Here is a 12,359-nt window from a genome sequence, read left to right as displayed (position 1 = left end):
TCCTGTAGCCGCTCCTCCTAGTCCACACGGGGCAGTGACGGCCTCGCTGGTCCCGCTACTCCACTGGGTGCGGGCAGGACGCCGTGGGGAGGGGGCGCCAGCCGCTGTGCGCATTCACCGCCCTGTATCCACAGCCCCCTGCCCACCCCCCAGACGGGGCGGGGACTGGAGCGATGCGTGTCTGCATCTGCTGTTCAGGGGACCCACGGGTGGGCGATGCGGGTAACGAGGGAGGGCACGCGTGTGGAAGGGCAGGGGCGCATGGGAAGTCTGTGCATTCCCTAAAACACAGTGTGGATGTAAAAAACATCCACGCTCTCCAGCTGCAGGGCCCCGGGAGGAGCCGGCGGGGAAGGGGTTGGTCCTGTGCCACGGACGTCGTTCCCTGGACACGAGTGCCGGGCCGGCCTGGTACCAACGACCCACAGGGGTTTGTTTTGGGCGGCCTGGCAGCATCCGCGTCGGGCCTCAGCGATGCTCACAGGGGCCGTCGCTCATAGCGCGGGGACAGAGCCATCGCTGCCGAACGGGTCCCTCAGCGGGAGACGTTCAGATCTCCGCCAGCTTCACCTCGAAGGCTGCCCAGCGTCGCTGCTGCGGGAAAGGCGCAGCCTGAGCAGGTTCCTCGCAGCGACACCTCCCCTCTCTCCGCAGAGTGCCCAGCGCATCAGCAGCTCGCAGGCCTCGCAGCCCCTCGCCACCCCCGTGGTGTCCGTGACGACGCCCAGCCTGCCCCCGCAGGGGCTCGTGTACTCGGCCATGCCGACCGCCTACAACACGGGTAAGCGGCTCACGCCTTCCTTTTGTCACCCACGTGTGCGTCTGTGACTTTAGAAAACACGTTTATGGACATACATGTTTGCCAGCTTCTGAGACTCACATTTGCACTGGAAACCCACGCCGCCTTCTAGAACGTTACAGACGAGACACGGCCAGCGAGGGGTTTCCCAGCGTGACCTTGGTGACCCACAGGCCCAGCAGCTGTGCGAGGAGGACAGCGCCTCCCGTCCAGGCTCTGAGATGGCCGTTCCCCTCGCGCCCAGTTAACCTGCTTCGGGGAGGGCCCATCCGTGGGACCGGGCCGGGAGGCGTGCCCCGTCGTGCCCTCCAGGTCCCGCCCGCGGGCTCCCTGTGCGGCTGAGGGCAGAGCCAGCCCGGCCTCAGGGTCCTCCCTCGGGCGTTAGGCCTTGCATCGCAGAGCGCCCCTCGGGGGTGCGGGGGCGACGGAGGCTGCCGGGTGGGGGTGCTCACTGCAGTGCGCCCTGTGCGCGGGTGGCGGCTCTGAGGCCTGGCAGGCGCTGGGTCCCGGGTCACAGCCCTGAGGCCGCTGAGCGAGCGGGGCTGAGGGTAGCGCAGGGCTCGGCAGCGGCAGCGCAGGGAGCGGACGCCTTACTGCGAGGGTGCAGGGCTGGACGCAGGTCCCTCGTCCTAGGCCCGAGGGTCGCACTGGCTGAGGGCGGGGAGCCGGCCCCCCGATGGCTGCTGTCTTCTCTTAGAACACGTCATACAGTTTCCAGTGTCGGCAGGAAAGTGGGGCTCCCCCCCCCCCCAGCACAGCAGCTGCGCGCTCATCCCAGCCTCCGGGACGCTGAGCGAGGCAGGCAGCCCTGCGCGGGGACGGGGGAGTCGGGGGGAGCCACCAGCTTAGAGCTGGGAATGCAGGGCCGGGGCGGGCTGTGAGCTGGAAGGCCAGGAGGTGGGCCGAGGAGATGGGGCTGACCTGGGGCCAGAGGTAGACCACAGGGACTGAGCCTTGCCTGCCGGTTGGCCATGGAAGAGGGCGTGGTTAATGGCACAGAGGGTGTGTGTGTGGGTGGGTGTGCGGGGGGGAAAGAACGACACTGGAATGACCCAGTACAGCCGTGGTCGGGCTCCTCCCGGCTCGGCCTGAAGGCGTGCGTGACGCAGGCCGGGAGGGCGCTGGGGGTTAGAGGCGAGACTGCAGGCCCACAGGGGAGACGTGGGGTGTTAAGCAGGCGTCCTAGCTGTTGTGGCTGCAGTGTGGGGGGGGCAGGTGGAGCAAGACCACGGGGGCAGTGGGCGGAGACAGCAGCTAGAACCGACCGGATGTGGGGGAGAGAAAGGGGTCAAGGGTGACCCCCAGGTTGTGGGCTCGAGCAGCGAGGTGCAGGCGAGGAGGAGTGGACATCGCAGTGGACAGTCCAGCAGGCGGTGGAAGGCGTGGCGGTCAGGGGTGAAGAGGGAGCCGTGGGCTTCGGGGCTCACTGTGGAGGCATCGGTGTGATGCCCCCCCAACTGCTGTGGGGACGGTGAGGCTGTCTTCGAGAACACAGGACAGTGCCAGAGAGAAGCCTGTTTCAACGGCTGCTTTGGGCTTTAATTTCATTTTTCAATTCCGGTTGACGTTCAGCATTCTTTTGTGTTGGGGTCAGGTGGACAGCGTTGTGGTTAAAGTCACACACCTTACAAACGGTCCCGGTGTTCCAACAGCCCCGCCCCGGCCCTGAACGTATGATTACTTTAGACGGGAGTCCCCGGCTGGACGGCCGTGCCCACGGCCGTGCTCCAACCGCCACTTTTCACTTCTCCAGCCCTTCACGTCCCCCCCCACACACCCCCCTCCTTTCCGCAACCACCTGTCCGTCTCCATCTCCGTGGATCTGTTGTTTATTTTGCTCTTTAGATTCCACGTGTCGGTGAAATCCTAGGGCATTTTCCCGTCTGACTCACTGCACTCAGCGTAACGCCCCTCGGCCCACCCTGCTGTCTGTCACAGAGGGAAGGTGTCCTCCTTCATGGCGAGGGCGGGCCATCCATTCCCCCGAGGGGCACCTGGGCTCTTGCAAACAACCCTGCAGTGAACAGAGCGGGTGTTTTACTTCCTCGCGTAGAAGCCTCGCTGGACCGGCTGTCACAGGCAGGGTCACTGTTAATTTTTTGAGGAAACTCCGGTTTCCCACAGCGGCGGCGCCATCTGCACTCCCACCAGCTGTCCGAGGGCTCGCTCTTCTCCGCATCCTCCCAGCACCTGGGGGTTGACTGATGGACGGCAGCCGTTCTGACCGGGGAGGTGATACCTCCTTGTGGGTCTGGTCTGCCTCTCGGATGACCGGTGCTGCCGGCTGGCATCTGCAGGTCCTCTCTGGAGAAGGGGCGCGTTTAGGCCCTCGGCCATTTTACCTGGAACGCGTTTCCCTGCCTGGGGATCATCGCTGAGGAGTCTTAGCTCCTGAGCCCGACAGTTGTCTTTATCCATTGAGTTGATTTCCTCTTGTAGGGGAGAGGGGGGTCCAGTCTTCCCCGGCCCCTTGCTGTGACCGTCTTTACGCAGCGAAAGCTCTTGTCTCCTTTGTCAAGTGTCGCTGGCACGCAGGCGTGGCATCTTCCTGTCTGTCCTGCTGGTGGCAGTTTGTACGTCAGCCTTGTGGTCGGGTCGATGTCAGGCAGGTCACACCTTCAACTTGGTTCTTTCTCAAGATCCCTGGGTTACTCGGGGCCTTCTGAGCTTCCAGACACATGTTTGGATTCTTTGGTCGGGTTCTGTGAAAAGCACCATTCAGCTGCTTTTTAAAAAATGCCAACTTGGTGGGCAGACCAGCTTCTGGAGCACGCGTGGAGACGTGAGGAAGTTAAAGGTGGAGGGGCTGTTGGCACCTCTCGGGAGAACTAAAGGGAAGGACGAGAGCTAATGAGGAACGAAGGGACCGAGGGAGCGCGTGTCCGAGCCTTGGCCACAGCGGCGCTGGCGGGAGCGACCTGCCCTGTCGCCCTGGGCAGTGTCTTCATGACCTTGAACGCAGGTCGCTTGTCCTTCAGAGTGGCGGCAGTCCGGTAGCAAAGGGGGTGAGTTATGCAGTGACACGTGGGCTGCCTAGGGCCGTGGTCGGCAAACTGCGGCTCACGAGCCACATGCGGCTCTCTGGCCCCTTGAGTGTGGCTCTTCCACAGAATACCATGGCCTGGGCGAGTCTATTTGGAAGAAGTGGCGTTAGAAGAAGTTTAAAAAATTAGGCTCTCCAAAGGAATTTCAATTGTTGTACTGTTGATATTTGGCTCTGTGGACTAAGGAGTTTGCCGACCACTGGACCAGGGCATGGGGCTGGCCCGTGCCTTCCCTGGGACGTGCGGACAGGGACCCGTCTGCCAGAGCTGGAGGGTGTCCGTGTGTTTAGGATGCTAGTGGGGTGGGGGGGAGTATTTAAAATAAGTTGCCTAGCACAGCCTTGGGCGATGGCTTTGTATTATTTACAAGTATCTCAACTTCCTGTGAAATCATAAACCATGAGCATTTAGCACAACATGGAAGCTTCGCTCACTGACATGACCTCAGACCCCGGGGCCAAGCGAGGTCTGTAAGCGCGCCCCCCCCCCACCCCCCGCGTCACTTCCCGCTGGGACCTGCCTGCGATGGGAGAGAACAACGCCGCGCCCTCTCTTGCAGATTACTCGCTGACCAGCGCGGACCTGTCGGCCCTGCAGGGCTTCAACTCCCCGGGCATGCTATCGCTGGGCCAGGTGTCGGCCTGGCAGCAGCACCACCTGGGCCAGGCCGCCCTCAGCTCCCTGGTGTGAGTACCGGCCCCATCTGCTCCCTCCCACTCAGGGTCTGCCTGCTGGTATCCGCGACTCCCACAGCGACAAGGACCGGCCCTCGGGTCCTGGGCCGGGGGTGCTGTCCCGCTCCCTGGCCCCACGCTCCTGCCCCTACAGTGCCCAGGCGGCCATGGTTGGAGGAGAACCTGGTTTGCAGGCTCCGTCCGGGCTTGGAGGCCGAGCGCACGAGGCGCCTTGAAGAGGGTCAGGCAGCCGGGCTGCGAGGGACGCGTGGAGGCACACGCTCAGGACCTGGGGGACTGGGCTCAGATGGCACCGCGCACCCCCACCCCCCATGTCTGACCCCGTTGGAGAGGCAGCTCGAACATCCTGAGGCCCCGCCCCACACCTCCCTCCGCCAGAGACAGGCCAGGAAAAGGAGCCGTGCCTTGGGCTCGCTGGGCCCCAGGGGAGGACCAGAGGGTGGGTGTCAGGCAGACCCCAGCCCACTGCGCCCCCCCCCCCCCCCCCCAGGGCAGGAGGCGCTCACCGAGAGAACCTGCTCGTGGCAGGTGTGGGCAGCGGGAGGGAGCGCTCCAGCTGTGAGGACACAGGACAGCCACCCTTGGTACTTCCCACCAAGCACCTCACACCGCCTCTGCCCGCCTGTAAGCGGAGGGCGGCCGTGGACCGGACACCACGCACAGGACAGACCAGCAGGACGGGAGGCCCGGGGGCGGCTGGGGACAGCGTAGCAGACCCGCCGGCCCCCTCCCTGCGGCCCCCCTGCAGCGGCCCCCCGGCCCTAGGGGGAGTGTGGCAGACAGGGCCCCCGGCCTGTGCTCTGCCTCCTGGAGGGACACCCTAGGAATAGCCGGGCGGGGGCGGGGGCGGGCCTTGAACCCCCTGCCGTCTGGGCAGCCTTCCCTTCCTGAGGCTGCTGCTCCCTGGGAGCGGGCGGGCTGTCCCAGAGCAGGGACTGAGGGGGCCTCGTGCAGGGCCGGCCGTTCCTCCAGCCTCGCCAGCCCCTCGGGTCGCAGCGGCCTGGTGGGCTCTTGCCCTGGGGGGTGGGCTTTCCTGGGCGCAGCCAGGACCCGCTGACCCCCTTTCCCTGCAGGTCTGGCGCGCAGTTATCTCAGGGTTCGAGCCTCTCCATCACCAACCAAAACGTCAGCATCAAGTCGGAGCCTGTCTCGCCTCCTCGGGACCGCGTGACCCCCTCGGGCTTCCAGCAGCAGCCGCCGCCGCCCGCCCAGCCCCCCCAGCCCCCGGCGCAGCCCCGGCAGGAAGTGGGGCGCTCCCCCGTGGACAGCCTGAGCAGCTCCAGCAGCTCCTACGACGGCAGCGACCGGGAGGACCCGCGGGGGGACTTCCACTCCCCGGTGGTGCTGGGCCGGCCCCCCAACACGGAGGACACAGAGAGCCCGTCCGTGAAGCGCATGCGGATGGACACGTGGGTGACCTAGGCCCACGAGGCGGCGCGTGTGACCGCAGTGCACTGCCCCGCGCCGCGCAGGGGGGGGCCGGACAAGAGGTAAAGCTATTTATATGTACATACATACATATCTGTCCCGTCACGTATGTATGTATGTGGTGTGAGTGTGTGTGTGTGTGGGTGTGTGTTGCAGACACAGAATCAGGCCCTTCCCTGCCGACCTGTCCGTCTGCAGACGTGGTCCGTGGGCGCTGGCCGGCGCCCGGGCCGCCTGTGTCCTGAGCGCCCGTCTTGCAGAGGAAACGTGTGCCCGTAGGTAGCCTCGCGCGGGGCGTGTCCTCCCGAGAAACGCTTCGTAGAGAGCAGCGCAGGAACCAGAAAGCAATACTGTACATAGTGTCCCCCCCTCCCTCCCACCCGCATGGCCGGCGAGGGGTGCATGGGGAGGGCTCGCCACAGGCAGACACGAGACAAACCCCACACCTCACCGTGTTGCACGCCAAGTGCGTTGGGTCGAAGAAGGGGTCTTCGGCGAAAGGGGTCTGCAGCCGCGTGAGCCCGCCGAGAACCCTCGCCGAGAGCTGTAGAGCATAACAAGCAAAGTAATATATTAAGTTATAATTGGGACGTGCCAGAAGGTTCTTTTACAGGCGCAGCTTAGAAATTAAAGAAACGGATTTTAGCTCATGTATATTTTATATGAAAGAAAACACCCTTATGAATTGATGACTATATATAAAATTATATTCACTACTTTTGAAAACATTCTGCTATGAATTATTTATATAAGCCAAAGCTGTATGTTTAAAATTTTTTTTTTTTTTTTTTTTAGAGAATAGCTTTATCTTGTTTTAACTTTTTAGTTTTATTCTAAAGGGGGAAAAGTATCTTGCAAACAGAACCTTGGGGGAAAAAAGCCATGAACACTTATTATTCTATATATAAATTAAAAGTTGAGCCAAACTCTTTCTGTACATAGCATCTTAAAGATATTACCACCTTCGATGTAAGTACCTATGTATTGTATGGTCACCAGATTAAAAAGTATATTTTTGTGGATTTGCCGCCACTTTGGGGGAAAAGGCGAGATCCTTAAGTAGAGTACTCACTGTTTAATATTGCCTATTTTGTTAAATATGCTGTACTTGGGGTGTTAACTATTAGCCCAGTCTGCGAGGACTGTGCGCGGGGTCCTCCCTCCTGGTGGTGTGTGTGCTGTTGCATTGTAATCTGTGTGCTGTGTGGGGTGAGCGTCATTCTCTATTTTGTATGTGTACATAAATAGCAAAGTGGCAAAAAAATTGGTGTTAAGTTCATCCTGCATAAATAGAAAATGTGTTGTAACGGATTTTACAAGGCATTCTTGAAAACTTGCCTTTTGTGAGGAAAAAAATATAGTAGCAAAAGCTGACCTGATTGACAGAGAAAATGGCAAACTAGGTGTGCACAAAGGTTCCCTAAGTGGGAAACGGTGAGGGAGGCACCCGTGGGGGCAGGGTCTTCTCTCGGGACCCCCTCGAGTGGCATGATGTGGCTGGTCACGGAGACGCCCCTTCTGGGGGGACTCGGGTGCAGATCTGGGCTCGGCCCGCCACCCCGAGCTCACTGCACCCTCAGCTGGGGTTTGACCACAGCCTTAACTCTCACAGGAGTGAGTGGGGGTCCCAGGTTCGTCCCTCTCCCCGGCTGGTGCCATGAACAAAATTCCAAGTCCTGTAATGTATGTATATCTACCAATGTTTTAAATACTACTTTTCCTGAGAAACTCAAAATAAGGGTTCAAAAATGCTGCTATTTTCTATTTTACATTTGCTAGGAGCAGCTGCCTACAGTTTGTACCTGCATTTTGTTTATGCCCCTAAAGTGCACCCGTGTGCTCTTGGGGACAAATCGTCAGCCAGGCTTTCTGGCCGACACGGGGCGCGCCTGGCCCTCCCGTGCCCCGGGTTCACTCTGTCTTGATCGAGGCCAAAAGGGGAGCGAGGGGCTCTCTCCACACACAGGGCTCATTCGGAAAGGATTCGCTTTCCTTTAAAATGTCCTCATCTTTCTGAACTGCTCACTCACAGGCACATCCACAGCGTCCCCCTCATTGAGACAAGACAGTCCCCCACACCGAGGTTCGAGATGAGCCTCCACCTGCACCCGCCAGAGCGGGGACCGTGGAGACGGCCCTCCCCCGCTCCATGTCCGTGACCTCCGCTGCCCGTGGGATGGGAGCCCCCACCTGACTGTCTCTGTGTGCCTTACGAGATGGCTTTCCGACTGTATCTCCATAGCCCTCCCTCCTGTGCACGTTTCCGATCGGTCCCACCGCTGTCCTGACACAGCGCCACGCGAGGCAGCCACACCGCCACGACCAGGGAGCGAGGGGCTGTGCTTCCAGGACCCGAGTCTGACTGTTACCCCTTGCCCCACACGCAGGGACCGGGAGCACGTGACCCTCCTCACCATGACGCCACGTACGAACACGCCTCCCGGTGGGCGCCACCCCGACTGGGCAGGACACTAGCGGGGCCGCTCAGCACCTCCATGTCTCACCCTCTCAGACACGTGGGTTTTGTATGACACCATCACAAGAACACGTATTTTATTACTAAAAACAAAAACAAAAACAGCTTAGCATGAATTGCACTGGGCGGTAGTTTCCAGCCACTGTACTTCCCTCAGGACCCCCCTTCCCCAGGGAGGGCGAGGGTCCCCATCGTATGTCACATGGCCCACCCAGACTCCATCTCTTGAGCCCTCAGTACGTCCACTGCGTTAAGAGACTAAATCAGGGTTTGTTCTAAAGGAACGTTTCACCATCCCCCCCCCCCCCCCCCCCCCCGAGCATCCATCCGTTTTCTGCACGAACCATCCCGCGCACGAGACACGGTAAACGAGGAGCAGGGGCTCCTGGCGCGGGAGCCGGGGAGCCAGGCGGTGAGAATGTGAAAAGGGACCTGCAGATGGAAAACTCTGCTCTCTCTCTGGACAGTTCCTTCGCTTTGCTGTGCGAGAAGACACTGCTTTGCTGTATTTAAAACGGCTTTTTTACAAGAGATTTCTGTCTTTGGTAAATGTTTGTAGTCACAGTTCACACGGAAGCTGTACACGGTTCGGTCATGTGAACCGTTTGGCGGCACAAGCTGGACTTTGTTGCCATCCTTGCGATGAAAAATAAGTTAATCTTTTTCCCTGACGTGTTTTTTCTTCCTTATACAATAAACATGATAGTGAACTTTTTACCAATGGTCCAGCTGCTCGAGGCTGTTGTAACTGTGTGTCTGCCCTCACCGCGGTCAAGGCGCCTGGCCTGGCTCCGCCGGGGGCGGCCTCCAGACGGTCCTGTTGGCCCGAGCCGGTCCCCGGCCTCACCCTGCGGCCTGGCGGGTTCACGGGGCCCCGATTGGGGGCGGCCAGCAGATTCCACTTATCTTAGTTGTTTTACCCCAAATGCGCACCCAGCCCTGAGCCAGAGGCAGACTCGCTCAATAAGCCGCGCTCCGTCCCGGCTGTCCTGGAGAAGGGCCCTCTCCCTCCGGTTAGCGAGCCTAGGAGCCTGCGCACGTCCGCTGTCCATCCATCGCTGGAAAAGCTCCAGCTTCCTGCTGCTTTCCCCTGCCGCCCCGTGAGGCTAGAGGGTGTGAAACCTGGCGGAGCCCTGTGGCTGGAGGTACTGGAACCCCACCTGCAGCTGCTCAGTGCCCCCCGTTTCTAAGCCGATCCTGCCTGCCTGGCAGCAGCCAGGAGAATGACTCCCGCTGGGGGCTCCGGCCGCCTGCCCGGGGGTTCACGGGTTGTGGACACGGAGGGAAGCAGTGTTCCCCACCTCCCACGGGTAGGGGTGCCACAGCGGTGCGGGGGGGGGGGGCACAGGGCAGGGGCTGCAGGGGCGGGGGGGGGGCAGGCCACCAGGCAGCGCGGGTGAGCACTGGGTGAGGAGCTGGGTACAGGCTGCCCCCCGGGCCCCCGCCCCCTCAGCCCTGGCCTCGTCCCCTCACTCAGCTGCACTAACTGCTTCCTGTGTAACCCTGCCCGCCCCTTCACCTCTTTTAAACGAATTTTTATTTAAAAAGTTGGAAAAATAAGAGTTTCCATTTCTGTGTCACCTAACTTCCCTGGCGCTAACACTCACGGAACCATAGAGCACCATCAGCAACGCCCTAAGGGGCCTCCCTTCCCTGCGGGGCCCGGCCCGTCCTGGGGCCCCTCAGCCCGGCCTGACGGGCGGGCACTGTGAACAGCGGCCCTGAGCGTGGCTGTGCTGTGCCGGGTGTCCCCTGGACCGGAATGGGGGTGCTGGGTGCGCCCTGGGGCCATGGTGCCGAGGCCTCAGGCCACGTGGCGCGGGCCTTGACCACCTGCTACCTGTTTCCTCTGGGAAGTCACCACCTTCCCTAGTGACTGACGAGTATCTCAGGGACACGCTGAGACACAGGTTCCCCGCACACTTTCACCCCCGCGTTACAGCATCTCGTTTGCAGCGATGACGGTGCCATCTCCCTGGATCTCCCGACATTTACTCACCGAACCGTCCACCCTCCCGCTCCCCCTCCCCTCCCCTCCCTGCTGTGACTGCACGCAGGGGACCCGCTTTAGTCTGTGCGTTACAACCAGCACCGTCAGGGCTTCATTCCTCCCGCCACCCACCCCTCCCCTCCCCCCCCGCCCCGCTGTGGCCGTTGAGCGCGCCTCCCCCGGGACCCCACGCTCTGAGCATCGCCTTCCTCTCTGGCAGTAGCTCCCTCCTGTTGCCCCGCCTCGTGCTGATCAACAACTTCTCCAAAGAGGAGATCAAAGGCGAAGTCAAGAACTAGCTTGAAACAAGTGAAAATGGAGACCGTGTACAAAACCGGATGGGCGCTGCAGTTCTTAGTGGGGGGGGGGGGGGTGCACAGTTCTAAACGCACATGCAGCAAGACACACCTCACTCACACCTCCCTCACTCACACCTCCCTCCCTCACTCACACCTCCCTCACTCACACCTCCCTCCCTCACACCCTTACACCTCAAGGAGCTAAAAGGCAAACAAGCCTGCGTGTGGAGTAAATGCCAAAGAGGTCAGAGAAACTGGGAAGATCAATGAAACTAAGCTCGTTTTTTTATTTTTATTTTTTAAATATTTTTACTGATTTCAGAGAGGAAGGGAGAGGGAGAGAGAGAGAAACATCAATGATGAGAGTCATTGATCGGCTGCCTCCCGCACGCCCCCTACTGGGGATCGACCCTGCAACCTAAGTACGTGACCTTGACCCGGAATCGAACTCAGGACCCTTCAGTCCACAGGCCGACACTATATCCACTGAGCAAACCGGCCAGGGCTACGCTGGTTTTTTACCAAAAGATTACCAAGATCGATAAATCTTAAACTAAAAGGATCAGAACTGACGCCTGGACATACGTAGGCTCTAAGGCATTACTGTGAATTAACACCCCCAAGTGGGACAGCCCAGGTCAGGGGTCAAGCCCTGGCTCGGGAACCCTGAGCAGACCCAGTGCAGCTTCAGGAGACGGAACCACCACCAAGACCGCCCGGCCTGAGGACAGGCGACGTCCATCACGTGCTGAGGAGCGTGAACGTCGGGAGGGAGCACTCCCAGACTCCTTCCCGCGGCCGGCATGGCCCTCACCCCAGGCCCCAAAAGGACACTATTAGCCAAGCACAGGCCAGTGTCCCTGATGAACACAGATGCACAAGTTCTCCACACACTCGCAGCAACCCGAGGTCAGCGGCACAGCCAGAGGGTCGTTCGCCACGAACGAGGGGAACTTGTTCCAGGGATGCAAGACTGTTCAACCGAACATCCCAGATCCATCGCTGGGATACGCCCGCCTCCGTAACCAAATCCTACGATCATCTCAACGGGGCAGAAAAAGCATCGGACAGAATTCAACGTCCATTCGTGATATCAACTCCCAAGCAATCCGAGAGGAATTGCCCCCCATGACGAAGGCAGGAAACTGCCTCGGACATCTGGTGCCAGCGGGGGGGGGGGGGGGGGGGGCACGCTCACCTCTGCCTTTTGACACAGTGCTGGCTGCCGGCCGAGAGCACGCAGGCCAGAGAGAGAAACAGCATCAGAATTGGAAAAGAAGTAAAATGGTCTCTACCTGAAGATGGCAATTGTTGTTAATCCGCACCTGAGGGTACTTTTCCATTGCTTTTCAGAGAGAGTGGGGGGGGGGGTGGAGAGAGCAGAGGGAGAGAGTGGAGGGGGAGAGGCGGAGAGAGAATTATCAATGTGAGAGAGACGCATCGAGTAGTTGCCTCCTGCAAACCGAGCGAATCCACAACCCAGGTAGGTGACCTTGACCAGGAATCAACCCCCCGACCTTTCAGTGCGAGGGCCAACGCTCTAACCATTTAGCGACATGGGCCAGGGCCAGATGACAATTTTATGTTTATGTCTATGTATACATATTCCTAAAGACTCCCCCAAAAGC

The 12,359-nt window shown here is 60.2% G+C and overlaps 2 protein-coding genes across 13 annotated transcripts in view; one reads left to right on the top strand and one right to left on the bottom strand.

The window, feature by feature from the left end:
* The window catches only part of MEF2A (myocyte enhancer factor 2A), a 64,015-nt gene extending 54,857 nt beyond the window's left edge, over nt 1-9,158 (top strand). For 8 of the 11 annotated variants that reach the window (XM_080651406.1, XM_080651404.1, XM_080651402.1 and 5 more), the window contains 3 exons: nt 655-781; nt 4,403-4,529; nt 5,612-9,158. In XM_080651406.1, the coding sequence (XP_080507532.1) occupies nt 655-781; nt 4,403-4,529; nt 5,612-5,960 (603 nt within the window). In that variant the 3' untranslated portion in view covers nt 5,961-9,158. The remainder of the gene's footprint in view (nt 1-654; nt 782-4,402; nt 4,530-5,611) is intronic. The other 3 variants (XR_013959650.1, XR_013959651.1, XM_080651400.1) reach the window with 2 other exon arrangements.
* The window catches only part of LYSMD4 (LysM domain containing 4), a 37,057-nt gene that overhangs the window by 19,514 nt on the left and 5,184 nt on the right, over nt 1-12,359 (bottom strand). Inside the window, exons 3-4 of one of the 2 annotated variants that reach the window (XM_080651407.1) lie at nt 6,418-6,510; nt 2,323-3,627 (exon numbers count right to left, since the gene is read on the bottom strand). In XM_080651407.1, the coding sequence (XP_080507533.1) occupies nt 3,529-3,627; nt 6,418-6,510 (192 nt within the window). In that variant the 3' untranslated portion in view covers nt 2,323-3,528. Of the gene's footprint in view, nt 1-2,322; nt 3,628-6,417; nt 6,511-12,359 lie in introns of those variants that run through there. The other variant, XM_080651408.1, reaches the window with a different exon arrangement.

This window comes from Plecotus auritus (genome assembly GCF_963455305.1).
Source record: "Plecotus auritus genome assembly, chromosome: 15".
Classification (NCBI taxonomy): domain Eukaryota; kingdom Metazoa; phylum Chordata; class Mammalia; order Chiroptera; family Vespertilionidae; genus Plecotus; species Plecotus auritus.
Note: the sequence above shows the minus strand (reverse complement) of the source record. Positions and strands in the feature narration are given on the sequence as shown.